This window comes from Hesperophylax consimilis, chromosome 26 (assembly GCF_061612785.1).
Source record: "Hesperophylax consimilis isolate HC1 chromosome 26, BYU_Hcon_1.0, whole genome shotgun sequence".
NCBI lineage: Eukaryota > Metazoa > Arthropoda > Insecta > Trichoptera > Limnephilidae > Hesperophylax > Hesperophylax consimilis.
The window spans coordinates 17,516,888-17,536,906 of NC_142861.1; the positions used below are offsets into that span (position 1 = coordinate 17,516,888).

A 20,019-nucleotide genomic window follows, 5' to 3' on the forward strand; every position below is an offset into this window, starting at 1 on the left:
CAAATAGTTTATTTGCGGCATTTTCCATAGAGGAAGATATGGTGTAAAGACCACAATCAGAATTGAAATGGCTTTAGCCGTGTTTGATGACCAGATCTGAATAGGTACACCTTACAGTCCCGCTAATATCGCAATATAACACGTATAAATATTTTGATACACAGTCATCAACGATAAGGCGATAACACCACGTTTGATATCAAGTCTGATAAGAGCTCTCAGTGAGTACTGAATTCAAGAAACACTCCCCGAACGAAGTCATTCTTAAATCTAACATATGTGCTTTACTGTGAAATAAGTGATAAATCCAGGATAAAACCAAGTGAAAACGTTTTGCGTTTGATATTTTCAAGGGTACGTTTAGTGTTATATAACTCATCTAAAGTCTCCATAATTCAATCATTTCATCAGTAAAGTCAAGTATATTGTACTTGATTTTATTGATATCACACCTGATTTATAATGTTGGCATACTGTAACCTTTTAAGTTGTAAGTTGTAAGTAATGACTAATTTATTTGTGTTTCGATGTGTTGTGCTTTTCGCTAGATTAGTTATAGTTTTCAAACACCTGTAAAACAAGGTAATTTAAGATATACGCATTATTTTCATAGATAAGTCAGCTAATCTTAAGTTTTTTTGTGAATACCTAACAAACGTTCTCATTTGTCCAGACACAGTGAGACTCCTCATCCTCCTATCCTCAATATTGGGGTAAGGTTGGGACTTTACAATCGCTAATTACCTGGCTTTCCAGTTCTAGTCATTTCAAACAACGATTCTTTTCTGAATTACTAATTTTACTTTTCGTCAGATAAGCCATGATTTACTCACCTGTAAAACTAGTGATGACGTACCTACCTATTTCTAATGATAAAATAGGTAGGTATTTATATCTTTGAAATCCTTTCTTACGTCATAATCTAACATTTCATTGTTATATTTATATTGACATCTGATCGAGCTCATACTTGTCAGATAGAATTGTTGTCAGTGACAATGTATTCTATCAACTATTGGTGGCAATCACGAATAGACACACGGATATTAGGATGATATTAAAGCAGTTATTGCTCACATACCTCGAGAAGAACAAAATTATCAACGACCGTCAATACGGATTCCGGTGGAACCGCTCGTGCGGTGATCTTCTCGCGTATGTGACGCATGTTTGGGGGCGGTGCCTGGAACGTCACGGTAAGACCCAAACAGTCGCACTAGACATATCCAAGGCCTTTGACCGGGTCTGGCACCGAGGACTTGTCAACAAATTGCCTTCTTACGGACTTCCCGCATCCCTGTGTACGTGGATTGCTGACTTTTTAAGGGATAGATCGATTCAGGCGGTTGCTGACGGTTTCACCTCTTCCTCACACTCTATAAATGCTGGCGTCCCACAGGGATTGGTTCTGTCTCCGACTTTGTTTTTGTTGCACATCAATGACCTTTTGACTTAGACCAATTTTAGTTAGAAAACACCTAATTTGAGCCATTTAAAACATGTATATGTTTGCTCTAAAAATGTTGTATTCAAACCATTATCTGTTTATTTGTAATAATAAAATTTGAAAGCATATTTCGTCACCTCTCAAAAATCGTTTTTAGTGTTCAGATATATTTATATATTTTTTGGATTTTATTGCAAAGCGGAAATAATCTGATCATCTGACAGAATATGTCAGAGGCCTGAGGGTGTACTTACGTAATATTTTTTACTAGGCACCTGATACAATGATGAAGCCAATTAATGAGCAAAAGTTGTCAATTGCTTGAAATGGCTTTAGCTGGTTTTGGTGCCCAGATCTGAATAATCGGTTCAGATCTTATTGAATTTATTATCGGTCTGGTACACGACCACAATTTAATAATAATAATTATAAATTTATATCACATAAAAATCATACAATAAAACATGCGGAAACTTTGACCAACCAACTAGGAATGGATCCTGTTTTAGGCCAGTCAAATTGACAAGTTTAGTTCATATCATAATTTAGCACTTAATATAAAACCATATTTAGAATCGAAATATTGATTAGAATTTCTTCTGCCAATGATTATATCTGAATAGGTGGTCCATTTGGTAGTTTCCCTTACTTTTAGGCGAAGCTTAATGCTAAATTACTATTTTCGATTAATCTTTATAATTAATTGGTTTACATTATAAATACCAAAAAATATGCTTTAGATAAATTTAAAGTTTTATAAATTGTTTCCCTTGAGTATAATACAAATAAAGAAAAAGGTAATCAGTAAAAAATATAAATGTAAGCTACTAAAAAAATATTTCTTTAATAGAAATATATGAACCCATAAAAGAAACAACTTTAAAATTAAACAATATTATATCTAAGCCTGGCCTCCTTGTTCCCTCCCTCCTACACCATGGGCCTCTTCAAGACCCGTGTTCGCTCCATCTTCTCCTCAAAAAGACCCTCCTCACAGCATCCCCAAAGATAACATAGGCCTTGAGAGAGAGAGAGAGAGAAAAGGAGTGTAAAAATAAATAAAAATTAAGTTAATTTGACTATTTCCAGATCTCCACCTTTGTGGTAACAAGATAATGCTTTTTGTCGGCGGTGCCCCCAACTAGCCGACTGCCTGACTGACTGCTGACCGACTGACGAAGTTGTGGATGACCTTGGCACCATGGTCAACGGCAACCTGAAGGTGACCACGGTGGGCGATGGAATGGTCGGTAAGACCTGCATGCTCATCGTCTACACCACCAAGGAGTACCCGGAGGTCAATACCCCCAATATGTGAGTTTCATCATCACAGTAATAGTGTTCAACCCTTTAGACAACTGTGGAAGAATAAACACCACATAACAAATTATATTTTCATCAAGTGCTGTCACAATGTGCAGCTGCAGACCATAGTCAACATTAAAAAAGTGTATGTAGTGCATTGCAATATATGTGTATATAGAGCCAACTTTGGCGTTTGAAGTATGGGCCACACTCATCGGTTCATTGTCCGCTGTGAGATACCGCGGGATTCTGTCGGTCACCAAGGTATAAGCACTCGCCGGCACAAAGCTCTTCAAAGCTCTTCAAAATGTCCCTGAAGTGTGGCACTGTGCCCTCTGGTTGGAAAAAAGCGGTCATTCACCCTATTCCCAAGAAAGGTGACCGCTCCAAACCGGCCAACTACCGCCCCATAGCGATCACATCAGTTCTGTCCAAAGTGATGGAACATGTGATCAACGACAAACTGCTCACATACCTCGAGAAGAACAAAATTATCAACGACCGTCAATACGGATTCCGGCGGAACCGCTCGTGCGGTGATCTTCTCGCGTATGTGACGCATGTTTGGGGGCGGTGCCTGGAACGTCACGGTGAGACCCAAACGGTCGCACTAGACATATCCAAGGCCTTTGACCGGGTCTGGCACCGAGGACTTGTCAACAAATTGCCTTCTTACGAACTTTCCGCATCCCTGTGTACGTGGATTGCTGACTTTTTAAGGGATAGGTCGATTCAGGCGGTTGCTGACGGTTTCACTTCTTCCTCACACTCTATAAATGCTGGCGTCCCACAGGGATTGGTTCTGTCTCCGACTTTGTTTTTGTTGCACATCAATGACCTTTTGAAATGTGCACCGATTCATTGTTACGCGGATGACAGTACAGTTCATGATAGCTTTTTGTTTGACAAGCCCCCAAAGGGCACACAAACTCCAACGGCTCGGAGGGCTTTGAAGCAGAGAATGGACGGTTATCTCGAGAGTATTTCCTCCTGGGGTAAAAATAATCTCGTCGAATTTAATGTTTCAAAGACCCAATCCTGTCTGATTACGTCTAAAAGGGATCCAAATGATAATCTAGTCTCCTTAAACGGAAGCAATCTTCAGAACAGGCCATTGATATGCTTGGTGGAACTATAAGTGACCAGCTCAGGTACGGGGGTTCTATCGAAGCCAGAGTAAAGTTGGTCTCTCAGAAGCTGGGCGTACTGTACAGGGCCCGCAGATACTTTAATAGTACACAACTGCTGACCCTGTACAAATCGCAAGTGCGCCCTACTGTCGAATTTGGCAGCCATCTCTGGTCCGGAGCCCCAAAATACCTGAAAAAAACCCTTGACTCTGTGCAGAAACGGGCGGTCCGTTTGATAGACTCCCCAATCTTAACAAACGAACTGCAATCTTTAGAGCACAGGCGTCAGGTAGGTATGCTGTCCTTGTTCTATCGGTATTACAATGGAAGATGCTCTGAGGAACTAGCGTCAATGATCCCTTCGGCACCGGTGAGTAGTCGGGATACACGCCAAACGCGCGCCCAACATTTGTACACGGTTAACATTTGTCACATGAGAACGGGTCGCTTCTACGATTCGTTGTTAAGTTCAACAGCTCGGCTGTGGAACGAGCTGCCGGCCTCTGTGTTTCCTCCCTCCTACAACATGGGACTCTTCAAGACCCATGTTCACTCCTTCCTCTCCACAAAAGGACCCTCCACACAGCATCCCCAAAGATGACATAGGCCCTGAGGGAAATTATTTTCTTCAGGGCCTCCTGTGTGGAGTTAATATAAAAAAGGGTGTCCGGCAATACCTTCAAAATGTCGACATGCACACTGAAATATTGTACAAGTCGTACTGGAAAAGATAGGGAAAGCAAAACAGACGAAAGGTAAATAGAGTTTTACCATGATCGGTAGTCTTGTAAATTGGTTATTTAATGTTAAGAAACTCAAGGAGCGCTTGAATTTTGCGCACCGGTAACCCAAATCTTCCGAGCGGTCACCGGCGACTCCATGCGTTGAGTTTGTTCGAGGTCAGAAGGTTTTGGGCGACTTAGACAGCCGAAAAATTCGTCTACTTCCTTCCTACTTTCCGCATTGGAACAACATTTTACACTTATTTTGCTAGGGAAATCTACTTTATCTATATACCTCAATGATGTCGAGTAAAAAAAACTTTAGAGTGAAAGCTGTCAATGGGAAGTAGACCGGAGACGAAAAATAGCAATTGTCAATGTGCTTACGTCAATGACAATGTGCATTGAAGTCCGATTTACGGAACTTCAATACTTTCGCCCAGTTGCTTTGTGGACGCCTGTGGAAACATAACCCAAAGTCTTCGAATACAGTTTTAATTTTTGGATTTTTCTTTCCATGACTATGGACAATCGCGATGTAATGCAATTGTGAATAAAATAAATCTCATTGAAAGTCATTGAGAGTCCCTGAGGCGTGCGTGTTGCAAAACCATGTATGATCTTTTTTTATTATTTTTATTTTTTATTTTTTTTCTTTTTTTTTTATAAATTTAATTTAGATTAAATTTGATAATATTATTATTAAGTTCTGCAAGTGTTTTAGTTTTTTATTATTGTGACAGCAGTTTCGGCTTACAAGGCCATTTTCAAACTGTGGTTAGTCCATATTGAGACGACGTATTTATACTAAATCAAATGTAAATTTTGAAGGTGCATACATTGATTTATTACTGGTTAAACCGATGACATGATCTATTGTTGGTTAAACCAATCTATGTTTTCCCCTCAGTAAATGGTAATGAGTTCTTAATTATTTACTAATGACTTTATTGCTATGAATTATTTGGGTGCATTAGTGGTGCACAAGTGGTGAGTAAATTATTTTCCGTACTTTATTAATTAGTGTTAAATTTGGGACCCAAATAATAGGAAATGTGAAGATTCGCAAATAATGCACGGCTGATATAAGCATACTGAGTAAAATTAAGAAAGGGAAGATGATAATCTTAAAAGTTTTAGGCGTGTAGAGAGAATGTATGAAGAAATGAGTGAAAGGAGAATATTAATTATATGACGCAGAGGAAAACCTTGCACAATCAAGTGAACCAAATACTTGAATTGGGTCATGTCATGAGTCAAAATAACAAAAATAATAATCAAGAGGATGAAAGAATGTGAATGAAGCACGGATTTGCCAAGACCGAGTTGTTTGGCGGTCTGTCCTCTCCATCCGGCCCCTGCGGAGAAATGGAGTGATGGTTAGTAATTTAGTTTTTCTACCTACACACCAAACACCTAACAATTACGGCATAGCCACTTTGATATTCCGTCCAGTTTGATCCTAGCACGCTTCTTATTTATTACTATGATATATATATATATATATATCCTCGATAGTTTGTGAAATCTTTGCATTCTCTCTTATTTCTCGTGCATACAGTAGCATAGCAGTAGCGTGCATACAGTAGGCAATTTGAGGAGCCTCTCTCCTTTCAACTACAAAATAACTTGTGCTACTTTTTTCTCGAGCCTTAAAAGCAAGTTTGATGTTGACTTTATGATTACAGCATCTGAAACATTTCTAGGCATCTTGAAGTTTATGTTGTTTTGGTCAAGACTTATTACGCCTTTTTTCATATATATTTATAAAGTGAAACACAGCGATTTGCTTTTGTCCAATTCTTTTGGAAAAGGAAAAAGAGATGCCCGAGTTTAAAATACATTAAACAGCTGATTTTAAACCTACATCTACGGGATTTAATGAAAACTAATTTCAATATATATATATATACCGACATATATTCTATATATTTCATACAAGATTGCCAGCTCGGTCTTTGAACAATTTACTACCAGTACTGTACCTACCTACTATTATTTCATACCTAATAAGTACATTTTTATTTTTATATCTTATTTTTTCTAAGTTTAATAACTATTATATTATTTAAGTTATATTTTTTATTTTTTAGTTTGTAATTAAATTTCTTATTTTTCTTAATTATATATTTTTATATCTTATTTTTTCTAAGTTTAATAACTATTATATTATTTAAGTTATATTTTTTATTTTTTAGTTTGTAATTAAATTTCTTATTTTCTTAATTATATAGTGTTATCGAATTTATCATCTAGTTTTATAGCTATTTTGTTAATTTTTAGCTACATCAACTAGTGAAATTTTACAACCTATAAACCATAATGACTCACAACACTCCCCAACTCAAACACGAGAAATAATTTCTCAATTGAGTTGGGTAATTTTTTGTTAAAAATTTCAAATTTTTTCGCAATCAGCCTCTAAATATCTACATTTGTAAATTATTGTAATGTGTTTGTATATTCAATAAAAAAAAAAAAAAATATATATATATTTATATATGTATATCATGTACCTACACTTTAAAACATATACTATTAATGTATTTTCAGGATCGACAATTACGATGCGAACATCACGGTGGACGGCAATCTTTACAACGTTACCCTTTGGGACACACCCGGAGAGGAGGACTATGAGGGCCTTAGGAAAATGGCATACCCCGATGTGAGTTGTTGAACAATACATTTCAATTGTGACTATATAGTATCATGTTAGTTACAAAATCTGTCAAATTAAAGATTTATTTTGAAATATTCCAGCTTGATATTCAATTTTAATTTCTAAAACTGTTTACATCATCTCTCTGATCGTAATATAAAATAAGGTAGATTGAGTTTTAAGAGGACGGGAGGATGTATCAATTGGTGGCATATATGACACAACGCGACTCAACGCCTATTGATATTTTGTAGCAAAGATATCATAATGTTAATAATAATAATGTTTTGATCATTTCTATAACGCCATTTTTATGAGAAAATCACCTCAACTTAATTTATACCTACATTTAACACATACCCTATCACTTACACTTATAACTTCGATTTATTACTAGTGGCTTGTAATTAGGATTTATAACTAGGGACTTACAACTAAAAATTATACTAGTGACTTAAAATTATGAATATTTTTATGACCGAGTGGGTAATTACAAAATACTGTTATAATACGACTCACAATCTTTATTAGCTTTACTTTCCTAGAAGTAGAGATTTGCAACCAACATATTTATTTACATTTACATATACATATTTTTATCATTACTGCACGCGCCGTCAGTGGTAAGTTATAAAAAATATTACAATTTTTTTTTTATTCATAGTAGATGTTATATCGATGACCTCCAAGACCTATTAAATCTTTTTAATAATGCTGGTGAGCAACTGGGCCTAACAATCAACGTCAATAAAACAAAATGGATGACATTTGGACGACTAGATCACTCTGAATCAGTGATACAGTTAAATGGTTGCAATGTCGAAAAGGTCGAAAGATTTAGATACCTCGGCAGTTTTCTCACGGAGACTCTTGACCCAGATGTAGAGGTTAGGTGCAGATTTGAAGCAGCAAGAACTGCGTTCATTAAAATGAAATCCCGCTTCTGCAATGATAATATCAGCTTAAAACTAAAGCAGAGAATGCTAAAATGTTATGTGTGGTCGGTCTTGTTGTATGGATGTGAAACATGGACCTTGAAAGTAAATACCATGAACAGGTTGGAGGCTTTTGAAATGTGGCTTCACCGGAGAATACTCAAAGTCCCATGGACCGACATGATCACCAACACAAAAATTCTCAGGCGGGCTAGAGCAGAGAGAGAACTGCTTAGATTAATAAAAATCAGGAAAATTTCATATATGGGTCATGTACTTCGAGGAGAGAAGTATCACTTGCTCCAGTTAATATTGAAAGGCAAGATAGAGGGTCGCAGAGGGCCTGGTAGGAGACAAATGTCTTGGCCGCGAAATATACGAGAGTGGACCGGCATTAGAAGTGTGGAGGAGCTAATCCGGGCAGCGCAAGACAAAGAGACATTTTCTAGAGTGATCGCCAAAGTCGGGGGGACCTGATACGGCACATAAAGAAGAAGAAGAAGAAGAAGATGTTAAAATATTGAAGAAAAGTCAAGAAAAATAATAAATAACAAACAATAACCTAACCTAACATATTTTGAATCACGTTGTGAGATGATAAACTGACACTGTAACGCTGTCCATTGTGAAGAAGGCGGAAGCGCAACACGGCAAGATAACCCAAAAACAAGTTCTTTTGGCTGTGAAAATCTCAAATCATAAAGTTCTGTTTTGTCACCGTTCTACCTTGTCCCGTTACCGGGACACAACAGGACTGCGGCCACTGTCATACACTTAACTAAATTAACACGGAGGCTGACAATGCATTTATTTTATTTTGTGCTAAATGTATTTTTTTATTTTTCAGACCAACTGCTTTATAATATGCTACTCGATATCCAGTAGATCATCTTACAAGAACATAGAACACAGATGGCTCCGAGAAATCAAACACTTTTCACCCACCATTCCAATTGTATTAGTAGGTATGTTGACTCTCACTATGATTAAGAATTTTGTAAATAACATTAATTTTTCAGAAGAGTCAACACAATATACAATAACATCTTCCATTTATCTCCGATTCAATTTACTAAAATCATGTTTCTAATTTTTTCTTCTAATAAATCTAAACCAAAATTTTCTCTGACATTATAAGATTTGTAAGTAGGTACCTACAAAATTTTTTTTCATTTCAATTAAGGAATTATACAATTTGTCTAAAGTAACATCACGCAAAGAAATGATATTACTTTTTTCAATCTTTCTTCAGGCAGGTAAGTACTATAATAACTCAAAGCTACTTACATATGCGACCGACAAGATACTCCTCCACTCGACTCTTCACTGAATACAATGTCTTAAACATACGGCAACTCCACATAAAATTTACTCTAATGCATTTTTTGTACAAATATAAGAAAAAAACCCTCGTACACCACAATTACACCACCAGAACAATAACCAACCGACACTACAACGTCCCTACACTACATACCACGTCAGCTCGAAGACATTTCATGTACCTAGCTCCCAAAATATTTAACCTTCTCCCTGTAAACTTAAAAACCGAAACCCAACCCCATAAATTTAAAAAACTAATATCAAAATGGATAAGTTCACTTGGAGACCACAATATATAAAAATTGGTACATAAATTAAATTATATTATAATTTTATCAACTAATTATCAATTATTATTAATATTTAATACCATTTTTATTACTATAAATACATTTAGAAACCATGATTTTAATATTTGTAATGCAATTAAATTTGTATAATTTAATAACTTTTAATTTAATTTAATTTGTATATTTTTATTACTTACTTATTATTTAATTGTATAATCTAATTAACTTATATTTCAATCTAAATTGCATAACTTTATAACTTATAATTAACTTATTTTATAAATCCAATCTGTAAATATCACCCGCCATAACACAGGGACATCCCTAGCATGGCGGTTGAATTATCAAAAATATGTATAAATGTTCAACAAGTTCTTATAATAAATAAATAAATAAATAAATATTCAAAGTTAACAATCTAGTCAAAGTTAGTAATCTAGTCAAAGTTAACCATCTAGTCAAAGTTAGCCATCTAGTTAAATGTTAGCCACCTAGTAAAATTAAGCAATCTAGTAAAAGTAAGCCATCTAGTCATAGTTAGCCATCTAGTCAAAGTTGACCATCTAATCAAAGTTAGCCATCTAGTTAAAGTTAGCCATCTAGTCACAGTTAGCCATCTAGTCAAAGTTATCCATCTGGTCAAAGTTAGTAATCTAGTCAAAGTTAGCCATCTAGTTAAATGTTAGCCACCTAGTAAAATTAAGCAATCTAGTAAAAGTTATCCATCTAGTCAAAGGAAGGCTTGCTTAGATAATAAAGTGGATGCAGCAGAATTTCGAAACCAGAAACGGAACATACGAACAAATTTACCGATAAATAAAATGCCAAATGTATGAGTTTAAACAGGACTTTGCTAAAATCAGTCAATTATGAGCTCTCTATCTACTCCTGCTATTTGTCACTTTTTTCTCATTGTGTTATTTTATCTTTCTTTTATTTGATTATATTGAGCAATTTTTTGATATTTACAAATTGATAATGATAACCAATAACCATGTTGTATAAACATATTTAAAATATATTTTAATTAGTTTTTCTTAAAAACTACATGAATAAATCCTTCAGATTAAACGCGACATTCGTTATAATCTACATTTTGATAATATATATATATTTTTTTTATTGTTGATACATTTTTTTTACAATATTTCATATTTCAATTTAGTAATGTTGGCCTCACTGGGTTGTTTACCCGTGCTGAGGCCCCCATTTTATAATTTAAGAATTTATACATTTAAAAAAAAATAAAAGAAAAACAACATTAAAATAAAGATAAATTTAAAATAAAAAATAAAGTTTAAAAATTAAAATATAATTATAACACTAAAAGAAAAATATCAAAAGAGAATGTAAATCGGCATTTATAATGATATATGTGTTTGTGCGTGTTGCGTGTTTTATATATTTTTTTGTGTTGCGTGTATATGTTTTATTCTTTTATGTTATAGTATTTTGGTAATATTGTCTTTTTGTTCTTTAATCCATTTTTTTATTTTGTGTTTGAATTTATTTTTATTTTCCTCAATTTTTGTTTCAAGTGGAAGACTGTTGAATGCTTTAATAGCGTGGTATTTATGGTGTCTTTGTCCAAAGGTAGTGTTTACCGTCGGAGTTTTTATGTTTTCTTTGTACGCTTGTCTGACCGGTCTATTAGTGATATTTTGTGTTTGTTGGGGTTTGTTTTTTTGGTCGAAAATGTAGTTTAGTAGTGTTTTAACATATAATTGGCGTATATCAAGTACGTCACAGCTTTTAAATATTTGGTCTGTGTTGGTTAGTTTATGTTTTTTGAGTATTTTTTTTATTTTTTTTTTTTATAGTGAATACTTCACAAGAGTCCCAACTGCTCCCGTCTGGAGCCAGTGAGACTATGGCATCCCCAATTGGGGGATGTTGTGAGGCTGAAGGTAAGTGGGGAAGGGAAAGAGGAAGGTGGGGAAGTACCTGGATATTCAGATCTAGTCACTAAACACGGCTAAAGCCATTTGGAGCAACGTTTCAATTCTGAATGGTGGTCTTACACCAGGGCGATACTGGTAGTATCTTCCACTCTGGAACGTGCCGCAAATATACTATATATTATTTTAATTAATTAATTGTGAAATAACACAAATTAATCAAATAAAATTTATTTGCGCACGCCGGGTTCGAACCCGCGACCTTCGGAATGGCAGTCCAATGCGTTACCACTGGACTATCCCGGCCGTCAAAGTATAACCTTTAATATCGTTTTCTGTGCGATTTCTATTTGAGCGATAGCTGCGTTTGTTGCTCCTCCCCAAGCAATTATTCCATATTCTATTATTGATTGGCATAGTGCATAATATATTGTTTTCAATTGTTTTATTTTATATATGTTTCTTATGTTTAGGAAAATGTGTATTGTTCTGAGGAGTCTATTTGTGATTTGTTTGATGTGATGTGTCCATCTAAGATTATGGTCAATTAGGATTCCTAGATACTTTATTTGTTCTGTTTTTTCTAGAGGGGGGCAATCGCAGATGTTGGTGTTTATGCATTCGTGTATTTTTATGGTGTTTGTATTGTTTTTTGGCTGTCCTGTGTTGGTTATGCTGTACGTTGTGAATTTTGTTTTCGATATGTTTAGTGTGAGTGTATTTGAGTCCAACCATTTTTTCACTTGCGTGATTCCTAGATTCGCTATGTTATAAACCTTATTCCAATCCTTAGATTTAAATAATAAAACTGTGTCGTCTGCGTAACTAATTATTTCTCCATCTATTTCCATGCTGCAAAGTTCGTTTATGTAAATTATGAAAAGAACGGGCCCTAGTATGCTTCCTTGTGGAACTCCGTGTGTAATCGGCAGTGGTTTGCTAGTATAGTTATTAATTTTGACTTGTTGTGTTCTGTCGCTCATGTAGCTTTTTAATAGTTGTAGTTCTTTGTCTTTGATACCCATATTTTCTAATTTTTTAAAAAGTGTTTTGTGGCATATTGAATCAAAGGCTTTAGCCAAATCTAAATATATCGCTATGCATTTAAACCCTTGATCTAAGTTGCTATGTATATAATCTATTGTACTTGCTAAAGCTTCTTTTGTGCTTCTTTTTTCTCTAAATCCATATTGTTTGTCCGAGATTAATTTGTTTTCTTCCAGGTATTTTATTATTTGGTTTTTTAATAGTCTTTCGAAAATCTTTGATAGAGAGTTTAACAAAGTAATTGGTCTATAGTTAGTTATTTCCATTTTATCTCCGGATTTATACATAGGGATTACCAGTCCTATTATATTATACAGAGTATTAGGAAAGCAGCATTATACAATACACTTCGGACCGGAAAAGATTTTCTACCCGTTCGCGTTCGGTCGATTGTTGCGTAAGGACGGGAAGGGTATTTTTACCTTTTGCGCCGGCCTCAAATCAATGGCAGAAGATACGGAGTTATTCAATGTTTTTACATGAATATTATCTACCAATCTCTTTGTAAAGGTCCCAACTATATGTACATAATTATCGAATCGTAATGCAAGTCTTTACGTTTGGCCTTAATAAATATTTATTTTATTAATTTCTATTATGCCAGGATCTACCTTTCAAAAGAATAAATTTATCGTTTGAACGTTAGTAAAAATTACGACACCTGTCAAACATTTAAACAAAAGAAACACAATTTTCAAATATTTTTTTTAATTAATAAAATTATTTAGGTAGTTACCTGCTTACTTTATTGCTTGTCTGAGATGATTTACACTTATCAGTTCTAATTTTGAAAATTAATAGTTGATTGATCTTGAATTTTAACTGTAATTTTACTCATTAAGGCAACTGAAATTGGCGTATTTAATTATTTCTTTTTGAATAAAGTTTTTTGTACGTATAAATATTATCATCGGGTAGATGTCAGATTTACATGATAATTTGTATTTTTAATTTTTTTTTAAATGTGGCATTAAAGTTCAAATTTTTTGATAGACATTTTGAAAAAGGTAAATTTATTCCAATTTTCAAAATGTCACATTTGTATGTACGTCTAAATAAATGATATTGTTTTGTTTAACGTATCTTGTGTATTTATTTCAGCTACAAAGATAGACTTAAGGCAAAGCAGTTCCAAAAAAGATAACCTCGTCACAACGCAAGAAGGAGAAAGACTTAAAAAGAAAATCAAGTTAGTACCAACATATTTCTGTACTTACACATTAAAATGCTTGAAATGATGACCAGAACTGAATAGAGTGACTTCCCGACCTTTCTTGTCTCCATCTCCCTTCATTTCCCCACTACATACAGCCCCACAAAATACTATAATGCACTATGTACCCCAGTAAACTATGAATGTTTGGATGATTTAAAGTTTATTTTTCTAATTCTGATAATCGTAGTAAAAATATGTTTTTTTTACATTTTTATTCATGCTTTAAGAAACGATCTAAAACCGCACACTCTGAAACTGTTCCAACTGGCTACAACGTCATTATGCCATAGAAACTTAATTGACAGTCCTGCCATCGTTTCCACTATTAAATTCCATGTGTTGGCTAGGAATTCAAGACAAAATATAACATTCTTCTGCAATGCATACACAACCAACTATCCGACACACTCACTAACCAATAGGATGCATGATCTGGGCATCAAGTTTAGGGGTACTATTGATATATTTATTGACTCCATTTATAGAACTATGCGTAATCTTTACCAACACTTTGTTGACTCCTACAAATTAGAGTATATTAGCGTTGGTAATGTAGTTTTAGTGATTTGTCTTCTATGTAGTATTGTTCTAGTTTCTATATTATTTTATGTTACTGTTACATGATTTACTAATATTGTTTTATATTCAGTCTATCAGTTTACTGTTATATCATGCTTTAATGTATTCTGTTTTTACAAACCATGTAAAAGGCCGGTTTAAACCGCCCAATGTCTGGTCAAACGGCTGTTACCAACGTCGCTCGATGGCTCAGGACAGCTGGGAGTACTTGGAAAACTAGTGAGGTACACACATTTCTGCCTGAACACCCGCGCACAAAAATCAGTAGTATATATATTTGAAGCTGATGACCCCGATTTAGAGTTAAAAGTTGGTAACTTTGGTACCGACTAATGAGAATGAGTTTAAATATTACCAGATCGCTTGTCGCCCTATGGTGCCGCTCGCGTGTGTGCACGCTTACTGCGGGCTTGGATACGATGATACGATATGGTGTGGGCACCCGGAATGAGATAATCCAACATACTCAATATGACTGAGGAAACTGGTAGAACTACTAATGGGACACTGCCACCTCAGGAGACAAATGCAGCTGTTGGGGTTGGAAAACATCAATACAATATGAAGAGGTTGAAGAGACTCCAACTGAACTATGTTGCCAATATCCCTCATGACGGGAACCATGATGTCTAGCATGGATGATCAGTAAAGCCTAATGTCAATACGATATTGACAAAATCTGTCTCTATGGTCAGTTAGCGATATTTCGATAGTCGGTAGACAAAAGCCGCTGCTTTTAGCGCGTCCTCCAAGGTATCAGATAAGCTGTCAATATGTACAAGTGAACTAACTATTCTCTTGAAATTGAAATAAATTTCATAAAAGATCCGTTTACTTAAATAATTCATCTAAGACGCGATCGATTGATTCTGTAAGCTGTCAATAGCTATGTATGTACAAGTGAACTAACTATTCTCTTAAAATTGAAATAAATCATATAAACGAATCCGTTTACTTAAATAATTCATCTAAGATATGATCAATTGATTCTGTAAGCTGTCAATATGTATGTACAAGTGAACTAACTATTCTCTTAAAATTGAAATAAATCGTATAAACGAATCCGTTTACTTAAATAATTCATCTAAGACATAATCAATTGATTCTGTAAGCTGTCAATATGTAGAAGTGAACTAACTGTTTTCTCAGAAATGAAATAAATCGTATACGCAATACGTAGACTTAAATAATTCATCTAAGACGCGATTTATTGATTCCGTTCCAGCCTGAGGAGACAAAAGTTGTTAGTTATGACTAGTACACGGCAAAATGAAGAAATCCAGAGCCACTCATTACTAAAGGCAAAACAATAAAATTATTTATTTAATTAAATTAAAAGGGTTAAATACGTTTAAATCACAGTGTAACAGTCTGGAATCAGTGAGACTATGGCATCAGCTATTGGGGTATGTTGTGAGGCTGAAGGTAGTGTGGAGGTAAAAGAGATGGTGAAAAGGAAGGAAGGAGGACATTGCTATTCAGATCTGGTCACCACGCACGGCTTAAGCCATTTCAAGCAATGTTTAAATTCTGAAGGGTGGTCCAGAGTATCTTCCATTCTGAAAAGTGCCGCAAGCATACAACATATTATTTTTAATTCATAAATTGAATAACACGAATTAATCAAATAAAATTTACTTGTGTAAATATACAATACTTTCAATATTTCAATACTTCTGAGAAAAAATCAAATATAGAAAGATAAAGTGGTTGAAATCAGCCAAAACACCTAACAATAAATCAAATTGCACAATCGTTGAAAAAATAATGACACAAATATTGATTTTGTTGTTACAAGCGGAGACAGAAATTATTGTCTCATTCGTTCCTGAACTGTGAAGAAACTAAGTTCGAGTGAGCACAATAGGCAGCCATTCATTTAAAGATACCAAGGCTCTAGGGACCGCTACTAGAGTGCCATCCAATCACTTGCCGCTCAAAATAACAATACGAAAAAAGCAAACAGACTTTAAATACATAAATTATAGATACAATTGTCCACTTACAAGATCCTTACAATTGGTTATGATTATGCTCGTAGCACGAAAATATAGAAAAACTAACATAACATTGAAATACCTACTCGACAATTCCTACTACCTACGTTTTAAGTCCTTGATGTATTAACCGAGGACGGACTTTAAGTAAAATTCTGAAATATCTATTTTTTCCTATTTGGGACCTACCGTGATATTATCACAACAAACATAAGGTAAACAACTTACGTAGATTATAAAACAAATGTTAGATGTATATCACGGGTTACGAATAACCTCACAATATTTGAAAATCTCCTACTACCACTACCATAATAAGCTGAAAATGTTGCTTGTGTTGTGATGGAGGACTTAGCTAGCTAAGGAAATGAACACACTGCGCCTGGGTGGGACCCAAACGCGATGTAAACTCAGCCACCGACCGGTCTATATAAATTTTATATTTTTTAAATGCTAGCCTTTTGAGGTTTGTAAAGAAATGCTATGATTAATTTGTTACAGAGCTGCCGCCTTTGTGGAGTGTTCGGCCCTTACTGGCGAGAATTTGCTTGCCGTGTTCGAAGAGTCCGTCAGGTCTGCCGTCAGGAAGTGCCCTGTGCCTGTGCCCAGCAGCTCGTGCTTCATCTTATAGAGACGGGCAACACCGCGCCAATCTCTCATAGAGACCGCCAACATTGTGCCAGTCAACTGTTATTGTTGTTAATTCGATAGAGACAGCCAACACTGTGCCCATCTTTCATAGAGACAGCCGACACTGTGACAGTCAACTATGAATGCTTATACATATATCGGGCCAATCTCCGATAGAGACATTCAACCATAGACATATGAATATCAGTAGACCTGCCCTAAGTGATTAAAAGCGTATTATTCCCCACTCCCCATACCGGTTCCATTGGAGCCGGCTGGGCTCGCGTATGGCCTCCCGTGAATTTAGAAAACGTGACGTCATCATTCTTGTGCGAACTATGGTCGAGGCATCATCGGTTCATTTTACGAAATAACACGGCAAAATGGTGGCTTTCGCTATGAAAACTTGTAAAAATAGAAGTGAAAAAGAGAATAAACCCAATTGTCGTATTACATTCCATAGGTAAGCATTATTATAATTTGTTTTAAGCTTATTCACATTGTATAATATCTAAATTAGCCCTGTCTAGTTAAATTCATTTTAAAAATAATGCCACGTAGCGTACGTCACAAATATGGAGATGAACTTAACAACCCAACTTTGTTTAAACTCCTTGTACAAGCGTTCAAACTCGTAAGCGAAACCACGGAGAATTTGTTGTCAGAGGTGTTGTAATATGGACATAATTCAAATTTAAATATTTGGAACTCGGTTATTTTTGTGATTGAAAAAATGAACTTGCCCAGCATAGCTGAGAAGCAAAATAGACCAACAAAAGGTAAAACGCAATGCAAAGTGCCCATTTCGCATTGCGACATAATGCGTGGGCCTTTTCATAAATGTGCATGTGAACCAAACCAAAATTGTGTTGGGGTTATTTTTAATTTTATGCCGTGTCTAGTCTAATTTAGTCTACGTATAATATGGATCAGTTTTAGAAACATATACTATCACGCGATGGACGCGAAACACAAAGCCGTGTGCACAAGAATCAGGAATGTGCCTTCGCCTTTTGCGCTTTGATAAAATATATTTTTTTAATTTTATTTATTAATTAAAAAAAAACATTACATATTACAGCGATCTTTGGCTGTCCAAGTAGTAGATTAACCTGTTTTAGGACAGTCAGAAATAGGCAGATTTATTAAATGCGATTCTTGTTTTGTCTGTGTATTGACTTTTACTTAATTATTGATCTTTATAAATAATTTGAAAAGTTTTCTTGGTTGATACAAGAAGTTGCCAACTATATATTTTAAATAATATAAAATATATAATATATATATAATATATAAATATATACAGGGTGTATCGTCACGTACCCGACAAACTTCAACCAGCTATTCCTTAGCACATTTGGAGTAAAAAATGTTATGGGCACTTTGCTGTCCGGTAACATTTTTTTTTAATAATCATGTCATCTGTGTAAAAGATTAATTAACCATTTACACATAGGTGTATAAGAAATAATAACAAATAATAGAGTTCTACCAAGCCGAACCCTCTGATATGAAAATATCTGGAGTCGGTGAATTATTTTCCCATTTGATCTCTGGTGAGTTGACGTGTTGTTCTTGTTATTGTTATTGCTTTGTATTTATATTGCTTATATAATGCACTTGCATAATGTTGATTGACTAGATGATAATTTGTGGAAAAGTGTGTGAAAGGGTTTAGTTTTTCCTATGGGGAAGATTTAACCCGGACATAAGATTCGAAATTTCAGCACCTTATTCTATATAAAAAATATATATTAATTAATTTAATTGCCGGCAACCCGGGCGTTTATTGAATTATATATTTTTTAGTTAATGTTAGTAAGTTACCCGCCTCACTAGACAATGTATGTTCTGTTTTAATTATCGTTTATCGTATTACGTTTTTTTCGATCATATTCAATTATTAACCTATCAACTGTGGGAGGGGCTCCGGAAAGCAATTTTAACCCGTGTTTATTATTATTATTTATTATTTATTCGGTACATTATTTTTTACAATTTATGTTTTCCAGTAATGTAGGCCTCACTGGGTGGCTTGCCCGTGCTGAAGCCTTCATTTTATAATATGAAAATATAATCTACATATTATTTAAAGGGAAAATAATACATTTAAAAAGAAAATAATACATGTGAAAAGAACCCGAAACCTCCCGCTTGCTAGTTGAGAGCGTTACCCCTCGACTACGGAGACCTTCATATCTATGATTTGTAATTTTTCTCACGGTCACGGGCGTCATCACAGTCAACAGATTAATACCTTCTTTCTATGTTGGTTCATCTTTAAAATATATTTTTATTCAACTGTTATTATTTATCTAGCATCGATAATATAACTATTGTACATGTTGTTTTCTCTTAAACTGTGCTTTTATTTTTGTACACTATTTAAACCCCCGTAAGTTGTTTATTGGATGCTGTTCTCACAAATATAATTCAATTATTAACCATTTTGTCTTTTTCTTTTGATTTCTTCCGTTGTCCGTATATGTTTATATATATAACTCGTATAATTTTTTATAATATTATGCATAGTCTGAGAATACTGTTATTATGTCGGTGTATATAATACTGTTTTACTAAATTTTTGCAGACATATTATGATGCTTACATGTACCTAAAAAAATGTTTATGCAAATATTATACCCAAAAAATAAATAAAAAGCACCTTCATCGACAAAATACTCCCAAATAATACCCCACACCTGGCTATGTGGTGGTGAGAAGTACCTAGCTATGTAAATCTGGTCACTGAACACGCCTAAAGCCATTTCAAGTAGTTGGGGCGATACTGAAAGTATCTACAAAAACAAGGAGCAAATAATAATGTAAATGCTACGT

At 34.7% G+C, this 20,019-nt stretch overlaps 1 protein-coding gene across 1 annotated transcript; it reads left to right on the forward strand.

Annotated features, from left to right (window-relative positions):
* Positions 1-236: 236 nt before the first annotated feature.
* LOC149411218 (ras-like GTP-binding protein RhoL) lies at positions 237-19,674 on the forward strand. The gene is made up of 6 exons (XM_089647113.1): positions 237-354; positions 2,537-2,761; positions 7,158-7,272; positions 9,049-9,166; positions 13,861-13,948; positions 17,053-19,674. The coding sequence occupies exons 2-6, from the start codon at positions 2,649-2,651 to the stop codon at positions 17,180-17,182; spliced, it is 564 nt and encodes a 187-aa protein (XP_089503239.1). The 5' UTR covers positions 237-354; positions 2,537-2,648; the 3' UTR covers positions 17,183-19,674.
* Positions 19,675-20,019: the final 345 nt, after the last annotated feature.

Excerpts from the sequence above, each read along its gene's own strand:
- LOC149411218 (XM_089647113.1), top strand. The coding sequence starts at position 2,649 with ATGGTCAACGGCAACCTGAAGGTGACCACGGTGGGCGATGGAATGGTC. Across the intron at positions 2,762-7,157 it reads GAGGTCAATACCCCCAATAT|GATCGACAATTACGATGCGA; the intron begins GTGAGTTTCATC and ends ATGTATTTTCAG. Across the intron at positions 9,167-13,860 it reads CATTCCAATTGTATTAGTAG|CTACAAAGATAGACTTAAGG; the intron begins GTATGTTGACTC and ends TATTTATTTCAG.